Source organism: Pantherophis guttatus, chromosome 3 (assembly GCF_059756535.1).
Source record: "Pantherophis guttatus breed Tessera chromosome 3, ASM5975653v1, whole genome shotgun sequence".
Taxonomy (NCBI): Eukaryota; Metazoa; Chordata; class Lepidosauria; order Squamata; family Colubridae; genus Pantherophis; species Pantherophis guttatus.
The window spans coordinates 93103225-93124941 of NC_142065.1; the positions used below are offsets into that span (position 1 = coordinate 93103225).

The 21717-nt window shown below is 35.2% G+C and overlaps 1 protein-coding gene across 4 annotated transcripts in view; it reads left to right on the plus strand.

Annotated features, from left to right (window-relative positions):
• Positions 1-21717, plus strand: part of DENND1B (DENN domain containing 1B) — a 196729-nt gene that overhangs the window by 119398 nt on the left and 55614 nt on the right. For all 4 annotated transcript variants that reach the window (XM_034437461.3, XM_034437462.3, XM_087890051.1 and 1 more), the window contains 3 exons: positions 5827-5927; positions 13023-13068; positions 14326-14427. In XM_034437461.3, the coding sequence (XP_034293352.1) occupies positions 5827-5927; positions 13023-13068; positions 14326-14427 (249 nt within the window). The remainder of the gene's footprint in view (positions 1-5826; positions 5928-13022; positions 13069-14325; positions 14428-21717) is intronic.

Genomic DNA, 21717 nt, shown 5'->3' on the forward strand with positions numbered 1-21717 from the left:
AACAAATAAAAACAATATAAATTGAGAGATACAAACGACATGGTTATAGTAATAAGTGGGAGGAGATAGATAGTAGTAAGGAAGAGAAGAATAATAGTAATACAGTCTTAGTAAATTATTTGACAGTGTTGTCGGAATTAGTTGTTAAGCAGAGTGATAGCATTCGGGGAGAAAATGTCCTTGTGTCTAGTTGTTCTGGTGTGCAGTGCCTTATAGCTTCATTTTGAGGGTAGAAGTTGAAACAATTTATGTCCAGGATGTGAGGGGTCTGTAGATATTTTCACAGCCCTCTTTTTGACTCGTGCAGTATACAGATCCTCAATGGAGGGCAGGTTGGTAGCAATTGTTTTTTCTGCCTATCTCAGGTCCTTGGGAAAGATTAGATAAAAATGCCAGTCTAAACATCTGATGTTGATGTAGCATATGGTACAATGAATCATCATCATCATCATCATCATCATCATCATCATCATCATCATTTGACTTTCATATTGTATATTTTGCAATTTGGTCACAGAGTGAATGAACATCACTACTATTGTTTTAAGTACATAATTACTCTTATTTTAGCAGATATATAAAAACTGTATATTATATTTCTAATTCTTAAGAATCAATCATAATGGTAATTTTTATCATGTAATCAGATTAATATGTTTTGCAATTGTGATTTAGTTATATATTTAAAATGTATTGTTTTACCTTTGCAACATTTTGAACCAGTGTGTACTGTATATATATATATCTATAGTGTCAAGCATTCATCAGGGTATCCATGGGAACTAACATAGCTGTAGTGATCCTAAGAGGAACAAGTTGCACAACATGCATCATGACATTGTGACACAAACTTTGACCTTAAGTATTTCATGGGATGTTGTGATGCATCATGTCTCAAATACCAAAGAAATTATGGAGTTTGCATCTTAATGTCACAATGCCCATTTTGTTATAGGTATGGATGCCCAAGCTAAGGAATCCTGTCTTGAGACCAGCTAAACTTCCTCTAACATTTCTTACATTTTCTTTTAGTTAAAGTAAAATATGAAGTTGGTATGCTACAAAACAAAACTTTTGTACTCCCCCCCTTATCACCCACCCACCTCTATTTGGATCAACAGGGATTTTTGAAAATTAAAAAAGGATTAATAGTTCTCTAGAAGTATATCCAACTTGGAAACACTCTGAAGTTGGTTATGCTTGTAGGAGAGCAAAACTAAAACAAACCAAGGCTGAGATGGAGCGACACTATACATTGTAAAGAAATAACAGGTGACAAAAACTAAAATCTGAGTTTGTTTTTCAGCAAGTTTTATCTTTATTAATATATTTTTAGAACATTCAATATACTTATATGGTTCTACATATTTGTGTCAAAGGAAATTTGCATCTGTGTTCAGTGAAAGACTAATATGTTACTTTTTGAAAAGAAATTTACTCATCTTCGGGTATTTCAGTTTGTTCCACTCTTGAAAGTACTAGAAAGAGAGCAAAGTTCAGGAAAATACCTGAAATCTTAAATGCACTAATTATTATTAGAAGGACAGACAGTAACATATAAATAAATGTCTGAGTTTTTGGATTTGTGTCAGTGATTATATTTCTAGCTTATTGTTCAGAAGAGGAGTAGTACAATCTAGAAGTCTAGCATTTAATAAAAGGTAGTTCAGTTTAGATGAAATTATCTGTGCTTAACTGTGCTCCATTCTTATTTTAAATAGCTGTTACTAATCAGTAGGCATGAGATCCATGACTAACCCATTTCCTGGGTAGAGTTGCTAAGGGTTTAATATCTAATCTACTGTCTCTTTGTATGTAAAAATTACTAGAAAACATTGTATTTAATGGCTTAAGAACTATGATTAGAATAGTGACTATTAGATAAATTGTATGGGAAAGTAATTGGAAATGCATCCAAAGGAATACACATTATGGAGAATTGCAAGCTATTCATTTGCAGAAACATTAAATTATCTCTATAGCAAGAAAACAGCAATTAAAACAGCAAGCAGCAAAGGGGATGGTAATGGCACTTTGTAAAATTGCAGCTGTTCTACAGAGGTAAGGAAACAAAAATTAATCAGAAATGGGCAGCTTAACTAAGAAATTATGACATCTTTGGCTGACTGGAGCATAACTGTCAAGCTTGGGCTGTTTGGTGGTCAATAGTGACATTCCATGTGTCAGTGAACAGAGTCTCTTGATACAGTAACCCTCAGTTCACACATTACTGAAGCTCCAACTGTCGAACATTTAAGTCCCTTGGTACTACTGTAGCCTCCAATTTTTCCTGACTGGCTCATGTTTCATTCTTTGGCAATTTGCCCTAATGATATCCCTCGGGAGCTTTCAGACTTTCTTCTTTTCCATATTTAATCCTGTTATATTAATCTGAATGAAAGTATATAATGCTGTTCAAAATTGTAATCTCTTGTTCTGTTGCTTTATGGGTTATTTTAATAAAGCATTTTCTCTGCTCCTAATTTAGGCCGGAAGTTCATAACACAAATGGTTTGCTTAATTCTAAAGTGGAAGCTGAATTCTCTGAAACATCCTTGGTTTGTTGATGCCATAAATATTTAAGAAATAAAAGCCTCTTAAAACACGAGGTAGGAAAGCTGACAGAAGCATTTGAGCTTTCTCAGCCACCCCCAGTTCAGGTGGCCTGTATCCCACCCATTTTGGAAATGGCAATGCTCTTTGCTGAAGACAGCAAAGTATTATTTTTATCCGCAATCTTTCCTTTTATAGTATCATCTTATAGATGCAGAACTTGATTTGCTTATTCCTTATTCCTTGCTTATTCCTTTGCTTTATATGTCTGAGCTACCATACTTCACCCATAGCACTTGATAATCTTATAGCTGTGTAAAGGAGCGGTACTTCCTTAACTGTTGTATGTCACCCAGAGTCACATTTTTGTAAGGTGAGCAGCCTTATTATTATGATATATTAATAGATAACAGTAACTTTGCTTGCCGGGGTGATCCACTTACAGGAAATGCACCTTCTCTACATTGAAAAAAGCAAGGCATTCAATCTCGTAAATTGGAATTGCAGGTTACTTTATTTTATTTCTGCACACATAGAAGAACATTGGAAGCCAATAAAGTGGCTGATGAGATGTACATAAGCTAATACTTAGCTGCACTAGACCTGTGGGCCACATAGCTTTGCAAAAGATATTTCCACTGAAATATATTAGGCAGCCAGAGTGGTCTACCTTGAGACATCATAGTTAGGTGCCTTGCTTTTCAGTGTCAAGGCACCACATACAAGTAGTTCAACCCATCAATTGGGGTTGAGGAACCTCTGCAAAATGGTACTACTTCACATAAGCCTATATTTTTGCATAAGTCTACACACATACTCTTTCTCTTCCAAACTATCCTAGCTATTGATATTGTGCACATCACACTCGGGAGGAGTGTTGTAGAACCCTGTGCTATTTTTTTTTTCAGTCTTGTTCCTGACAGGCCCTATGGTAGGCTACCTAGGGCAGGGGTGGGCAATTGTGGCCCTTTACAACCTGTGGACTTCAACTCCCAGAATTCCTGAGATAGCCAAGCTGTCTCAGGAATTCTGGGAGTTGAAGTTCACAGATTGTAAAAGGGCCACAGTTGCCCACCCCTGACCTAGGGGATTTTCAACAACTGAATTGTGAGTTGCCAATGCACGAGGCAGGAAATGCTGTGCTTAGTTATTTTTCTGCAACTTGCAGAATGTCAGACACTTAAATTGTGTAAGCGGAATTGATAGATTGACTCTTTTGTTCATTAATATGGCCCTAGTTTGTATATAGTAATGTGTACAGGTGTTTTTTGTGTGTGTGTGTGATCCACTATCTAAATGATAAGAAAAATTACATTATATATCTTCGTCCTCTGGCATGTTTGCTATAAAAGATGCTTATGCAGAATTCTCAGTGCTATGTAAACAAAGGTTCCATACTTGATGCCAGGTTTGAGTTTCTGAGCTCATTGCAGTCAGAATACTGTAATAAATGTACATTATTATAGCATCAGGAAATACGTAGTTGATAAGCAGAGATTTACAAAGAGAAAGCAGAGCAGTAGATTATATTCTGGCTATTGTGACCATACAGTGCCTTCTGAGAATTAGGATCTGTTTCATGTGAAATTCATCTGTTGGCTGCATCTGGCTTTCTTTGCAATCGGTTTGCCCTCAGAAACACATTGTTGTAAATCCCCTTCATAGTTCAAATAGCTCTCATAATATGAGTTAGGCTAACACTTAAGAAGTGCAGGATATTATGTGCAAGATGTATTCCTTGTACCCTTTGTGAATTGTAAAACAGACTGGGGCTCCTGGGACAATTGTTAGTAGAGACTTAACTCCTCATTAAATAAAAGTAAGACTCCTGTTTAGCATTTTATTCAGGGAAGATTTTAAAGTAGTGCCAGCTTGGACCCATTTGTTTGTCTTAATAGCATTTTCTCTCTGGGATATTGTCCTTGGCATAGTGTTTGTTCTCTGTACCTGGGCCACTTCTGCCATACCTTCCCCTGCATAGCAAGCACTGCAGCTGGTATTGTTATTCTGGCCTCAAACCAAACCAAAATAGATCTCAGACGGCCCTCTCTTTCTTCCATCTACTAAAAAGACCATTGTTTCTTTAAGATGGGAGTGCGGTGCACAATCTTGGGGTGGTTATAGCTGCAGTAGCTGTCTGGGAAGGGTTGAAGACCACTATGGGTATGACATGAATGTATATGCATGTCATCTGATGAGTTGGAAGCTTCTGAGGAGAGGAGAGCTTTGTTGCTTGTGGGAGGTTTAATCCAATTTTAGTCTTAACATTGTAGTTGTTATTATTATTATTAGCTATGTATGTGCATTTTATTTTATGTGCATCCTTTATGCTGCAAATGAGTCCCATTTTCGTAGGCATAGCTGAAATATGATATAATAGCTCAATATGATATCATAACTTTATATTCTTCTGTGTTGGTTTTGGTTTTTAGCATTTTTCCATAGTGTTCTGTATTAACACTTACGTAGTTCTGTATAACTATAAATTATACTTTAAGTTCCGTAAGTGTAATTATGCAATTTAGTAACATTGTAATTTTATATTTGTGTCAGTCATTCTAAATTTTAGTTGATTGACTGACTGAAATTGTGGGAAAGCCAATTATACTCTTATTATCACATAGAATTGTCATATTTCTGTCCTTCCATTTTAAATGTCTGCTGGCCTGACTGATACAAAGTAGTTGTAATGCTCATAAAAACTTGTATTTCTTTTCTAAAATGACCAGTTGTATTTCTGAAAATCAATAAGCATTTTGGAAGCTGTATTTTGATAATTTAGCAAATCCTGTACCAATTCTCCCTTATTTCTATCACAATCTCACTCTTTATGTATATAAAACTGAAGTTTATAAACCTGTCAAACAAAATGATGTACAAAAACCCAATGTTCTGCTAAGGGAATCTAATCCCTTAGCATGAAAGATTTTTCAGTACAATTTACTTTCTTACGTTTTAGTTCGCATTACAATAAAGACAGCATTCAGCCTATGAATGAATATATAAAGAAACATTTATAGATTGAAAAGTGACTTCGTTTCAGTAGAAGATAACTATTTCTGCATCTCTTTATGAGACTATCATTATTACTGTTATTTCATTATGTGACTGACAGTAATACAGCTTTTCCATAGTACATAGAAATTCAATATTTATCTCAATATTGTATAAACATAATTGCAGGTTTATTGTTGCTGACATGATTAATACAGTGTTTTACTTCTTTTCTTTCTTATAACATTACACTTTTGTTGTGTCTGCTTTGAATTCTAGTTAACTGCTTGTGTTCATGGGTCAGCTGCATTGCTATATCCAATGTACTGGCAGCATATATACATCCCGGTGCTCCCACCACATCTCCTGGATTATTGCTGGTAAGAGGCTAAATATGTATTATTCTTTACCTCTCTAATAATTAAGCAAGACAATATGTTGTTGCCTTTTAATTAAATATATAGGATCATTTGAAGATTACAGTAAATCCAGTTGTAATAGTACAGACTCAAAATGAAAACATGCCATATTTGGCACTGCTTTATAAGATAAAAATATTTGAAACTGTACTTCTGCAGGACTAAAATATGAAACAAGATTTATGTTTCATGACTTATGACTTACATGGCTTATTTTTAGATCACTAGATTTTAGAAGTTGCTGAATTACTGAAGAGACAAAATCCAAAATTTTGTATTATCTTTCTTTCCCCCCCACCCAAACGTATGTAGAGATACTAATGTGATTCAGAATGTTTCTCTGTTGAGGGAAGGTAATCAAAAGGTCCTATACAGACACATTGAGAGCTGTCATCATTACTAATTATATTTATTAATATTATTACATTTATTTGCCACTTGTCTCGCCATGGGGCTATTCGAGGTGATTTACAACAATAAAAAAATGAAGAAATAAAAGGAAATTTTAAACAAAGCAAAAATAAATAATAAAACAATAAAATAAACAAAAAGAAAACCAAGAAAATACATCAATATGACTACCGTAGTAAAAAAAAAAGAAGGACCAATAGGGAGCAGAGAGTGGGAGGGGAGGTGGAGTCTGCTGTCAACTTAACAGCCATCTCCAGAGTAGAACTCCCCCATTGCTAATCATTACTAATTTAGCATTGCTAATCATTACTAATCTAGAACTAATATTAATATTTTGTGTGTGCTACATGTGGTATTTCAAGCTTATTTCACATCTTGTAGTATGTTAGCTTACAGCACAAAATAATTCTATAATTTAAATAATTCAAATGCTTCCAAGATTCTACAACATCTTCATGATCATAGTTTGTCTAGATTTCTTATAAGCTAATATACTTGTCCCAGTCAAAAAAGCAATGATTTAATGGGCTTAAAAAAATCACTGAAATCAAAGGGCAGAGAGAGAATTTCAAAATAGCATAGCTGAAAAAAGAAGCATCTCCTTTCCAGGATGAAATAATTTCATTCATTGCTATATCCAATGTACTGGCAGCACATATACATCCTGGTGCAAAAGTATACATAGCAAAAGTTTAAGATGTTAGAAGAGCTGAAATGCTTTCTGACATTAGAACCAGTATCCAATCATATAGCATTATTTCATAGGTATAATGAGGGGAAACGAGTGATGCTCAGGGCAGAGTAAATTTTATGTACAGAGTGGATGTGTCCAACTTTCAGGGTCAGAAAAAGAATAGGCAAAAGTCTGTTGACTTGAAAAGATGTGTGGCCTTGTGGAAAGGTCTAGAATGTAAGCCCTAGATTTATAGACAGCTTGATTTCTCTTGTTTATCTGGAGTAAAGCAATTTATCAAGTTGTGTCATTTATTTGAAGGTTCTGTTTAATTGCTGCCTGGAGAATTAAAATTTATTTTGGTACCAAAAGTACCAAAACGTCTGACAGATTTTGGATTTGCTTAATTTTTAAACAAGAAAAAACAATCTTATTAACTTCTTAGTATAGTTTCTTACCTATAACACTATGTAGTTTATGATGAAGCATCTGTTTTAAGAATTCTATTAACATTCTTACAGGATTACAGAATTCTACTTAAAGCTACTTAATGATTCTTTATTAAATTCTCCATTTTTATTGCAGAATAAACATTTTTCACAATAAAATCATACTAATTTTCTAATTCATACTTTATGTAAGATAACCAATTATTTTAGGAAAATGATGGACTAGGTTAAAATATATATTTCATAAATTGATAAGTGATTGCTAGAAGAAAAACATGCATGTGTCTTAATTGTCATTTTTTCTCCTTTTAAATGCCTGACACTTTCTTTAATGATATAAATTACTAATCAGAAACTGATTATGCCAAGCTTTCCCCAGTATTACTTTTCTATGAAATATGAAGAAAAAACTGATTCATGTCAAGCATTGTTTTTAAATAAAAAGTTGCATTTTGATTTTAATGCAAGATAATATGTCACCTTACTTCGGACACACTTAAACTAATACCCAGTGGTTTAAAAATAAATGCTATGTTACTAAATTAATGAATAGAAGAAAAGTATTTGCACATTCAAGAGAGTTAGTGGAGTAATATAACTTATAATTTTTTTAAATTTTAAATACAATTAAATGAAAATCTCACCAAATTAATATATAAACACAACTACTTCAAAAGTCTATGATGGCAGACAACATGTATCAACAATGCACTATGGGATATAGATTTGTACTTCAGTGAAAAATGTTAATTCTGGAACCCAGGCCAGAAAATGCAGATTTTCTGATAACATAATAGATTTGAAATATTGTGTATATTACCAAGAAGTACATCCTTAACACAAAGCAGTTAATATAAATCATAGTGACAATCCTATTGATATGATCCTCAAATATGTTGATAATAGAGCAAAACTAGACACTATAGGTTAATATTTCAATTTCTGAGTAGCATTCCCAACAGTAATATATTTGGAACTCATCATCTAGTAAACACTCCCTGAGATAGCCAATAATATATATGAAGCAATTTTTGTTGAAGTAGTACCAAATGTATTTTAAGATTATAGGAATCTAATTATACAGTTTTTAAACTATCCATAAATTGACTTATCTAGGCAGGACACTGAAGATGGTTATTCCAAAGGTTGAATAAATAACTGATACCAATTTGTTTTACTTCATATAAAATATGTATTGGTTTATGAACTGTATTTAATTGGAGTGTTTGCTTTACAAATAGAAGAGTTCTAATAAGACTTTGGCTATGGGGAAGGGGCCAAGGGGAAAGATGTGATTTTAGGGTACAGGGCTAAATTTTCTCTGCTACTCCCTGCTCTAATTTAGAAGAGTCTCTAACTACCTTCATGTATCTCTGAGGAGGATACAATGAAAAGGAGGAATGTGCGGAAATCGTATTTCCATTCTTGGGTGGGACAATTTCATGAATGCAGTTTTGCTCAGTGGGTTTCAGAAAAGAATTTCTGGCATCTTTTCTATTGTAAATTTGTATGCTTCCCAAGAACCTAAAAATCTCATTATTCTTAACACTAATTTAGTGTCAGTGTATATAACTGCTCCTAACATTTGTAGTAAATTGTAAAGCAGTATAAAATACAGAGCTATTTGTATATCTTTCAGCTGTATTCTTTGTCATACATTATATATTGTTACTTCAGTTTATACATGTATGAAAAAGGCTGATTTATCTGGAAAAAGTATCATAGCAACCTCCAGTCCAAATTCACAGTTTTAATCATAAGTCTAATGACTGCAACTTTTTAATAATATTATTCTCAATTTTATACTGAAGTCACATTTCAAAACCATCTGATTAATGTGTAAACTGTAAAAGTGGTTCTGTACTTATTGGCAAACTGAACAGTCTTTATTATTATTTTGCCTGTTTGAAGGCCAGGGATGGAAATGGAAATGTGATGATATACCATCGCTGATAAATATTATAAATAAATAAATATTTCCAGAATGAATTGATTTTTTTATGGAAAAAACTCAATGCTTTTTATTGATTGTGATTGTGGGATTTTATTTGTTTGTTTGCTTGCTTGTCTGTTTGTTAGGGTGAATTCTGCAAGTATAATTTCCAAAGCTCTGAGAGCCACAAAAATAAGGGGGTTGAAATGTAAGTGGTTTATGGCTGGTCATTCTGTTCAATCTACTTGCAGAATAAAATCCCTAATTTTAACTTCGTAGTTTCCAATTCACAAGGTGAGAAATACCATTGGATGGGGGGGAAATACCTGTGTTAGGTACCATTTTGAATAATAGAATATGTAGCATAATATCATTCTGGCAGTCATTACATTACATTTAGGTTGTATATATCTCTGTTGTATTTACTATAAAAGCGTGTATTAGAGAAGCATGAAGAAAAGTTTTATTGCCATATTTGTGGGAAAGTTTTATAGTAATTAGTTAGTCTGGCTTTATCTGCTTTAACCAAGAAACCCATGCTGGTTTGTGATACTATATCATTGTGTCTCAGGTGAATCTGGTGTTAGGTCATCTGTGCCTATGATGCATGTCATGAATGAGGGACATAAATTGGTCCCAGTACACATTCCCTATGTTGCAAATCATTCCCTTGTTGAGTTCTTCTTATAACCCTTGTATTTTGCTGGCCACGTGCATCTGAGCAGAAAAGACTAGGCCATGACAGATAATCAATACCATCAAAATGGGCACCTTTTTGGTAAAATTCAGGGTAAGCTTTAGGAGATACGATTTTTTAAAAAAACAGATAAACATTTTAAGAACATCCTGGGAATGCTTCCAACTTATTTCAGATAATTTTCTTTGCCTATCTTATGTTGTGCATAAATGCAGGCATGCAAAATAAATAAATAAAAGAATTATATATTTTACACAAGGGGCAAAGTTTTAAAGAGATATTGAAATTTTTTATCAGATACTGTAACTAAAAGAAAAAAGCATAAAGTTTAAGCATAGATAGTTATTGTAAATAACTATCTATGCTTAATAAATAACTATTTAACTATTTAAATCAAAATAAAAAAAAATGGTAGCTAACGGCTGAATTACCCGAATATTTAGCACTTTCATTCCATTGGGGAAATAGTTAGTAAATAAAACCAAATGAAGAAATAGAACCAGATTTGATAAAACTTTGGCCAAAATGTTAGATACTGATGAAAGCTGAAATGGAAAGATACAATACTGTGTTTTTCTAAAAATCACAGCAAGTAAAAGAATACTATGTACTAAATCTACAAATATACACTTGTTATATTTTGTAAATCATGGTTGCATTTTAAGTCAAACTTACTCATTTAATATACATCAAGACTTCATCTTTTTTCCTGCTGTGTATTGATCAAGTCTAACCCTTTATAATCCCTTTCCTTCCCTTTCCTTCCCTTCCCTTCCCTTCCCTTCCCTTCCCTTCCCTTCCCTTTCCCTTTCCCTTTCCCTTTCCCTTTCCCTTTCCCTTTCCCTTTCCCTTTCCCTTTCCCTTTCCCTTTCCCTTTCGTAGCATTTTTCTTGCATAAGGGTATACAGTAAAAGAAGACATAATTCTTACACAATAGAATAAGTTGTTCATGGTCATTTTGCATTTTGCTATTTCAGTGTAATCTACTGCTGTTCAAGGCAAACATATTATTCATATAGTAGAGTGGTTTAGGTAAAGTAAAATAAAACCCAACATTTTGAGTTTGAAGATACACACAGCTAGATTTCAATACAATTTAACTGTAAATTCATAATAATACAAAGTTATACATGGAAATAGAAACAGACATTTGCAGATCAAAGCCTTTACCTGTTCATTGTAATATTCCATATTTCCCGCAAACTGTTTTCATATGTTTCTTTTTGCCCCTCCCCTTTAACAACTGCTCAGGTTTGGGGAGGGGTCACATTACAAAAATGCCAGATCATTTTAGGCTTTTTATATGTACTAGTAGATATAAAATAATAGAAGCTTTGTAACTTTTAGAAAGGTCATGTGAAGGCCATTAATTTTTCCCATTTTGTTAAATTTTTATAGTATTAATGCAAATGATCTGATCTTCTGAATTGTACATTAGCTGGATGCCATGTAACAGATTATTCCATAAATAAAACCAACAAATGAAAAATGCAGCCACTTTTACTCCATGTGAATTTATTCAATTAACTTGCACAAATGATATTATTTGGGGTTTTCTGATCTGCTCAAAATTATTGAGTTAGAAGATAGTATGAAATTCTTTTCTGTCCTCCATTCTATTAAAATATAAAAGAATAGACTGGAGAAGGGTATATGTGATTTAAAGTCAGGTGTCATCAGTGTGATGATAATACCCAATTTTATTTTTCCCAGTCATTAGAGTCATCGCAAGATCGCTATTACTATTAAACTTTAGTCTAGATGTTTTCATATCACAGCCGATAAAGCAATGCTATCTGACAAGATGGTGTCTATATGGATCAGTGATTCTTATTTTTGGGACTGGGCAAGCAACATGCACTGAAATGGATAGATTCAGTCCTTGAGGGAGTGTATTTTCAGTGTGCTGCTAGATTCATCTTTGTCAGTTACAACCCTAATGCTTTAATTATTTTGGACAGTTTGAACTTGTTTACTGATTAAAAATATAGAAGCATACATTACTATAGGATGATTATTAACCCAAACTGACCAATTTATCTCAGTTTTACAGGAACTGAAGTCACTTTCAGTAGCTTGTGATCTGAGTTCAAGGTATTTATGGTAGCTTTAAAACAGCTGGGGACCTTGATATTTAAAGGACAGCCTCTGTTGTATCACCTGCCTAAATATTAAATATAAAAATTTAATGATTTTTATATTTGATGAGTGGGTTTTCCTTCACCTTCCCTTTATTCGAAGAAATGCAAATGTGAGACAGGAGTTTTATATTTGGCTTATGAAACTCTCTTCTCTCAAAAGCCTGGCTGGGACATGACTTTGTTTTCTTTTAACGTCACATGGAGAGCTGACAATTTATCCAATCTGTTGGTAGTTTAGCTTGGTTTATCTATCATGTGCTAATAAGTGCTTTCATATTGATTTGTTTGTTGGTTTTATCTCCACCCTGAGTTCTTTTGATCCAGTGCAATTAGCAACATTTTACTAAGCAAATAATTAAATTGCATGGCTGTAGGAGATACAAAATAGTAATTAATAGATGGGGATGATCCAATTGATTTCTTCTGAATATGTACTGAGATTCACCAAGAGAGATGGATCAGTGATCGTATAATATTGCATGCATGATCAGAAAAAAGTATTGGGAGAGGACTGCAGTCTCCATTTGGTAAAGTTCACACTTTGAAGAAGTGAGAGCTGTTGAAGATTTGCAACAGCTCTGCAAAATAGTCTTGTGTTATTCCTTACTTTAAAGCTGGAATGATAGCTAGGTTTTGAACCAGAATTTTCCATCTTACAGGTTTTTGGGCATTTGAATATTTGGAGCTGGCAAACATGCTTATCGTATCTTCCTAGTATCTGATGTATTTCTCCCCCCCCCCTTTAATTTCAGTGCACCAATGCCTTATTTGATTGGAGTTCACTTCAGTTTAATGGAGGTAAGTAACTTTCACTTTCTCCATGGCTATATGTTAAGGCTGCGTAATGTGCAAGCTTTTAAAAGCCTAACTGGATCTCTCAGACTATTCTTGAAAAGGCTTCAGTATTCAAAAAAAATGCAATTTATGGGTAATTGGAAGGATAGGAGGGGGAAAAAAGAAGCAACTTGGTTAACCTTGGCTCTGTTTTATATGAGATTCTCTATAGTTGAGAAACAGAATAGGAGAACTTCCTATCTTCATTAGGTACAGCAGAAGAGAACAGTTTTCTTTCATGTGACCCTTGAAGCAATCTTAAATATATCAGCATCAAAATGGAATGCTGAACATTCTTCCAAGCTTTTCTGGCAGTATGCCATTTAATTATATCTAGACTTCTGCATGGAAGGAAATAGAATTATGGAGTGGGGAGGAACCAGGCAGGATCACCTTCTTATTTCAAATATGCTTGCAATTATTTCAGACTGAGTGAGAACTAGTAAAGGAAAGAAAATGGCCAAAAACTATTGTAAGAGTTATAATATATCCCCTCAGTATGGCCTCAGTATGGAAATGTGATGAGCCATTTCATCTAGCATAGACATTGTTTAAAACTGGCACTAGAAAGACTTCTCTACTGATTTGCTTGATCTAGGATCATACAGGTTAAATTTAAAAGAGTGAACAACTCTAGAAAGCCTGTCCAACCGTATCATGGAATTGTTTCCCTGGTATCAATGGGGGACATGCCTGTATATTAAATATACACAGTCGTGTGAGAATATCATGTCATCTATTTCTTACTGTTATTTAAGTCTATAAGCCTGTATCTGCTGTGTTTTATCAGTCTATGCTTGCATTAGTAAAAAAAAAAAAAAAAAAAGATTGTAACGAATGCCCTGATGAACCAGACCAAATGTCCACTTGTCCTAGCATCTTGTTTCTCACAGTGGCTAGGCAAATAGTGGATAAATGTTTTATACAGTGACAGAAGAATAGGAGATCCTATTCAGGGCATTGCAAGAAATAGTCTTGATGGGTATTATTTCTAATACTCTAAATTTCATTAATTATGGTAATGATGCATTATGTAAAGGAATTCTTAATACACATGCTGCCATGGAAATATTTATTTATGACTTAGATTGCTTCATCCCTAGTTTGTTTGCTTGTTCGTTTACAATTTAGATTTGTATGTTAAAAACGTGTGTATGTTTATAAATGAAAATCAGAAAGAGAAGCACTCAAATGCTTACATGGATATTTTTCCTTATTCAGAGAGTCAAAAGTAAATCACTGGAGGATGTGGTGATGCTAAATGTTGACACAAATACATTGGAAACACCATTTAATGACCTGAGCAATCTACCAAGTGAAGTGGTAAATCTAGTTGGTTTTATCCTCTTTGTTATTTGAATTACTTATTTTTCCCTGCTAAGTTAAAAAAAAAAAGTACCTTCCCTCACCAAACATTACGTTATCAGCTATAGTTTTCCTATTTAATGGTGTCTTGTTTTGTTTGTTTGTTTGCTTGCTTTTGACAGTTGAAGAAATGTTGAGTGGAACGTCATATTTTTTATTATGAAGAAAAAGGGAAGATCATAATTATAAAGCTTGCTGCATTCATTAGGCATAGCAGCTTTAAATGCAAGAGTCTCTTCATCTCATCTTAATCATTATATTACAAAGTAGGCATTTCTGTCTGCCTAGTGGCATATCTTGCAAGGGAAAAAAAAGGAGTTTTTGAAGGCAAAAAGAAGAAGGGGGCCAATTATCGGCTTCTGGTTCCCTGCCACCTGCCAGCACTTCTCCTTTTAATTAATGATCTGATGACATTGGTCAATATAATAAGAAATGCTTGTAGAGTGGGGTCAGAAAATGCATACTTTGATCTCCTTCAACTTTCTGAAACATTTATTTGTTTTGTCTAAATTATTTCAGTTTTATTTTAATCTCTTCCATCCTGCTGAGGATGGTATGAATTGAAAACTGTACTCTGTTTGTCATTTGCTTTGGGAGAGGAACGATGCCATACTTATAATTCTATTTGTAAATTAAACTGCAAAACCTGTTTGTCAGAAAAGACATTGGATCCTTTGAAAATGACGAAAACTGTCTTTTGTCTGTAAAGGCAGATAAATTAACTGGCAGTTACACTTGGACTTTGATCTCATGAAGTTTTTTCTTCTTCTGGATGCTTATAATAGGATGTATTCTACAGTTCATGTTATATAGACATCCCAAAAGTAGCATTTTACTTTCTTTTGGTCTTCTGCAACATGATTCTGAAAAATAACTTTTTCCCTACCACTGTTTGTTCATTTTTAAGATAGAATTCAGTAGAAGTTGATGATAGCAGATGGTTCAAAGTGAGACTAAAATAATATTACATTATTCCTCAAATAAAACACACACACACACACGAGCATACATACATGTGAATTCATATATACTTGTATACACCACTCAAGAGAATAAGACAGCAATCTTATTTCTGGTTATAGTAATTTTAATATATAAGTTGTATTATCCTATCAGGACATTTATTCTTATATGTTATTTAAAACAATAAAAGCATAATAAATATTCAGATTAATGTTTTACTACTTTGCTTTTGAAAAGAAACTAACAAACATGGGTAATAGCTGATTTCATGATACATTTTTAAAACTATTTTAAACAAATTAATATTGGAATAAATTTAAATCTCAGAATATTATGTGATTATTGATGGAAATATATATTTTGATTTTGCACTAAGAAGAAGTGATCCCTTATATATGTATATCCCATATAAATTCATAGTGCTATAGTTGGGTAGTTTCCAAGCGCACAGAGTTCTGAGTACAAAAGAGATTTCTCTTATTTTTATGTACCCAATGCATGAAGAGGTTCACATTTTTGCATAAACCAACTAAAGATGATCTAGGCTGCTTGCATTTCTATTTTGCATTCTTCGGTTCTGTTTTTCTAAAGGACAATATGATTTGACAGATTTTCTAAATATATTTATTTATTTATTTATTTATTTATTAGATTTTTATACCGCCCCCTCTCCCGAAGGACTCGGGGCGGTGCACAGCCAAAGTTAAAAACATACAATATAAACAATTAAAATACGTTTAAAACAGAATTAAATCTAAGATGGCTCCCCAATTTAAAATGCCTTACCCATACCCCTATAAAAAGACGAATTTAAAATTTAAAAATTTAAAATTTCCACATTTAAAAAGGGGGAAGATTTAGGCCAGGCCAGCTTGATAAAATAGAAAAGTCTTAAGTGCGCGGCGGAAGGTGCGCAGATCCGGGATCCTACGTATCTCCGGGGGGAGCTCGTTCCAAATCGTAGGTGCCCCCACAGAGAAGGCTCTCCCCCTAGGGGCCGACAGCCGACATTGTTTGGCCGACGGCACCCGGAGGAGCCCCTCTCTATGGGAGCGTACTGGCCGGTGGGAGGCTATTGGTGGTAGCAGGCGGTCCCGTAAATAACCAGGTCCTAAGCCATGGAGCGCTTTAAAGGTGATAACCAGAACCTTGAAGCGCACTCGGAAGACCACCGGGAGCCAGTGCAGCTCGCGCAGGAGAGGTGTCACATGGGAACTCCATGTCACTCCCATCACCACCCGCGCGGCCGCACTCTGCGCCAGTTGGAGCCTCCGAGTGCACCTCAAGGGGAGCCCCATGTAGAGAGCATTGCAGTAATCCAGACGAGAAGTAACGAGGGCATGAGTGACTGTGTGTAGGGAGTCCCGATCTAGATAGGGACGCAACTGGCGGATCAGGCGAACCTGATGAAAAATCCTCCCGGACACGGCCGTCACATGCTCTTCTAACGACAGCCGTGAATCCAGGAGGACGCCCAAGTTGCGAGCCCTATCCGTGGGGGCCAATGATTCGCCCCCAATAGTCAGCGATGGCATTAGCTGACTATATCGGGACGTCGGAAACCACAGCCACTCGGTCTTGGATGGGTTGAGCCTGAGCCTGTTCCTCCCCATCCAGATCCGTACGGCCTCCAGGCACTGGGACATCACTTCAAGGGCATCGTTGGGGTGATCCGGGGTGGAGATGTACAGCTGGGTGTCGTCAGCGTACTGATGGTACGTAGAAGAGTACGTAGTAGAAAATATATAGTAGAAATAGAATCTTATTCATGAAAAGAAAACTGAATTGGGGTAAGTTGTTAGTGAAAACATACTGATCAGTTTATCAACTCACTCTATATGAAATCCTACAAATGTCTTATATTAATTAGCGTTTGTCTTTTATGGAATAGGAAGTGGGCCTTTTACAAAAATGAACAGTCCATGTAAAATATTAACAATATATTATTTGTATACTCTAAAAAGTTTTATTTTTCCCTTCTGGTAATACATACTATAGTTTATTTGTTTTACCAGTTGTTTAACTGTCCTGATTGCTTCCATTCTAAATGTGCTCTTTTGTAAATCTCAATTGTTAATTAAAACCACATATAAGCATAGACTGAAAGTGTGGTGCTTATCATCTATGCATATAAAATAAGGCTCCTTTCCCTATGTACATTGCATCGAATGTCTTATGTTTGTTGTATATAATCTACTATGATTTATTTATTTATGTATTTATTATGTATTTATTTATTTATTCATGTATTTATGTATTATTTATTTATTTTATTTCACATTTCTGAACCACCCATTTCCCTCAAAGACATTAAAATGTTTTATATATTAAATATAGATTTTATATATTAAAGTGTTATTAAAGAGATAAAGTAGTGTATTACTGGGGACATATACAAAATGAGCATATAAATAAACCTTTACATTTATTTTAGGAATCAAAAAATGAATTCAGAATTGTTTCCAAATTCCTGAATGCTTTTTCTGGCTCAGCTTTTTATAACCTGAAAGATTTAAAATATTACATAATACTTATTCCTATTGTTACCGTATTTACAAGTCCAGGATTTGTAAAATTGTGATACATTCATGTTACAACGTCTCATTCATTGAGAATGCTTTTTTTAAAAATTTTTTTTTAAAAAGTTAGTTGAAATCTGAAAAACATTATTCTTTGCCAATTTATGCCTTTCTATACATGGAAAATATGCTAGTTTTTATTAGATTGACTAGGGGTCTTAATTATTCAAAGGTCAGTGGTCACACTTGTCCTGAATTACCTGTCTGTTTTATTTCATGTGGACCTTTCATGTGTAGTGTGTCTTAATCTTAATGGCTTCATTCTGATATTTGCACATAATAGTTTAGATTTATTGACAATTAATAGTACTGTCATACCAGTAGCAGTTTTGCTACTCCTAAGGTGTTCAAAATTGGAAAAATAAATGAACACAAAGCTCTTTAGGAACACTTTGTTTCTATTTCTCTTTTCCTGCCTTCTTCCAGGGATACCTAGCTTTTATAATTCATCATTTCACTGTAGATTTATCTTTTGCTTTAGAGACCTAGCTGCCTCCCTTACATAATGTGAATAGTGGCTCCCTTAGAAACAGGGATTTGGTTTAATTTAGCATTCAGTTTTTCTTTCCTTATATATCAGATTAGAATTTCTGATAGAAATCAGGAAAGAGGTCAGGAAAAACTCCCCTTGGGTTAAAATATCTCTCCGGAGATATGGAGGATCCTGGATCTGCGCACCTTCCGCCGCGCTCTTAAGACCTTTTTATTCCACCAGGCGGGCCTGGCCTAATCTTTTCCCTCTTTTTAATTATGCAAATTTTAATCGGTTTTTAAATGATTGGGGTGTTTTAATCTGTCTGGGCCAAATTATTTAATTTGATTTTACTTTGTTTTTAAATTTTGTATCTATGTATTTTTGCTGTTTGGCTGTTCACCGCCCTGAGTCTTTCGGGAGTAGGGCGGTATATAAATCAAATAAAGTAAAGTAAAGTAAAGTAAAATGTTATCCTAAATTAGCCACCTCAGCAGCCTGATACCCTCTTGATGTGTTATAATTGTAACTCAAAATTCTTTGTCAGCATGGTGTGCTGACTAAATGATATTGATATAATAGACCACATTGCAGAAAAAACTCAGCAATCTGGCAGATTCCACTTTAGTAAAGATTAAGATGTAGGATCTGTAACAGCTGCTTTTGTTTTACCTGAGTTTTTCATGGCTAGAAGTGGTTGTTCCAGATGAGGAAGGGAGGATGACAGAATGGGATTATGTTCTGCTAATATACTGGGCATATTAGCAGAACATATTGTCTCATCATATAATGCTATGGCGAGTTTGGCCAGTCATAAAATTCCCATCTTTTTATTCCCACCACCTCTTCCAGCAACCTAGGCTTCTCTTCCTTTTCCCCATTTCTGAGAAACATTTCTGTGACACATTTATGAAATAAGCATTAGGTTGCAAATCTTTCCTCCCCACACACAAACAATTTTTATTTATAAACATGCTGTGACTTGAGAGAATTTTTTTGCTGAGGAGTAAGTTGTGCCTGTTGCTGGGTATTTTATGTTATAGATGCTGATTTCCCATTTGATTATAAATAAAGAAATGATGAATCAAAGAGGGTGGCGCATACCAAGGGAAGACTTAGCGGGCATGTAGGATTTCTGGCCTTCCAGTTTGTTTGTTTGTTTGTTAATTCAATTTCTTAGTCACCCATCTCAGTTAATGACTATGGGCAATTTACAGTTCAAAAAATAAAATTTACAAATAAAACAGTAAAACATTTTAAAACAACAGTAAAGCATCCAAAATAAATATACACAGCAGGCGACATACTTTACTTAGCCAAGTAAAGCCAAGAAACAGGGCCTATGACACACATTTAGTGTTCCAGGTTCAGGTACATTACCAGGTTTTTAAGAGTTTATGAAAGACTAACAAAGATGGGGCCATTCTAATATCTGAAGGGAGGATGTTCCATAGAGCAGAGGCTTAGGGCATACCTTAGCCTGTTAAAGTTCCCTCAGTTCCATTGTACACCCCTGGGAGTATTGGGAACTCTGAATATGGAGAGGCCGCTCAGGTGCTATCTGATCCAAAGCTGCTGCCACTTTGCTATTCCATGTAGCCACAAAGCTTCAATCGGTCTGCGTAGCAGATTTTCTGGAATAACCCCAAGCTCACTCTGGAACCCAGTTGGGTCCATTAGTCACCTGGGGCTGGCTGATCGAAAAGGCCTGGCTTCCCTGCAGAGGAGACTGGCACCCAAGAACTTGAGGCTCACCAGTGAATGATCTGTCCATGGCAGGGGAGAAATCAAGCCCCCCTTCCCCAAATCCAGAACACTCTGCCATTGCTCTGACAGAAAAAACAGATTGAATGTATTACCGCTGCTATGAGTTGGGTCCTGGATAATTTGGCCAGCTCCACTGTTGCCATGGTGGCCACAAACTCCTGAGCTCTCTCTGACCCCATACCTAGGGATTGCAGTTGAAATTCCCCAGCACCATAAATCTAAGAATTCTACTCCAGCCCAGCCACAGAATTGAGCTCAGGCAGAGGTTGCTACAAAACAGGGAGGTTGGTGCAATAACAACAGCCCTAACTGACATTTCTGTGCCCAACTTAAACAGTGCCTCGCATCTGGCAATCTGTTGAGCAAGGCGCCTGGATGCCTCCCAAATATCCCAGACAATCACCCTGGGGTCTCACCTGGTGCCAAACCGGAAACTGTCTAGAAAGATGTCAGTCCCAGCCAGAACTCAGTAATGCATGCTAGATCAGCATTTTTTTTCAACAATTAAGTTGTGGTCAAGGTAGCTTTATCACAGATTGATTTAGCGTTCAGCAGCAGCAAAAGACAGCTTAGAGCCTTGAAAGCCTGCCATTTGGGGCTGGGGTTGAATCTGAGAGACTGGAATGTGTTGTTGGTTTGAGCTCCGAGCTTGGCAATTTGGTTGCAAATGTTTCGTCCCCATTCGAGGACGAATCTTCAGTGCGTTTTGGATTGTGCTTGTCTGGGGGAGTGTTGGCCTTTAAATACCTTTCTGAGTCCTGGTCTGATTTTGGGTTATGTGATTGGCTGGCTGTAATTGCTGAGTCCTTGGTTTTAAGTACTGTCTGTGTGATGTAAATTGGTGCTTGTGTTGTTGTTAGGATTTCTTCTGATGATGTCATGGTCTGGTTTCGGGTTGATTTGATCGGCTGCATTTGATGTCCGATTTCTTGTGATCTGTCAAAGTATAACTTTCTTTGGTCTTTAAATGCTGCCTTTGGAATCATGGTTGATGTTATTCTTTCGTTTTAAGTGGTTGGTAGACTGGGCCGATGTCAATGTGGGTATTTATTGATTTATTGGTGGAAAACCAGGCTTCCAGGAATTCCCTTTCTGGAATGTGTGACAGGAGCAAAATACCTGTGGCTTAGTTATTGTAGCTGCCACTGCTTCTTCTGTACGTCTTTACAGATGGTTAGATTCTAGAAAGGTTGGGCAGAGAAGATGAAACTGCAACCAAGGAATAAATTTATCTGTTCTAATTGTACTGTATGGTACTATGGAATATTTGTTTTTATTGTCTGGCATATTTTTTTGAAAATCTGCTGTTTTACCAGCTGCATAGGAGCTGGGAGGGGAGGGGGGGGACAGGACATTGTTTTTGGTACAGGACTTTGTTTTTTTTTCAGAGCAGAAAAGAAGGTTAGGTGGGGGAAATCTTCACAAGTTTTAAGTATTTTTTTAAAAAAACGTGGTAACTGATTTCTG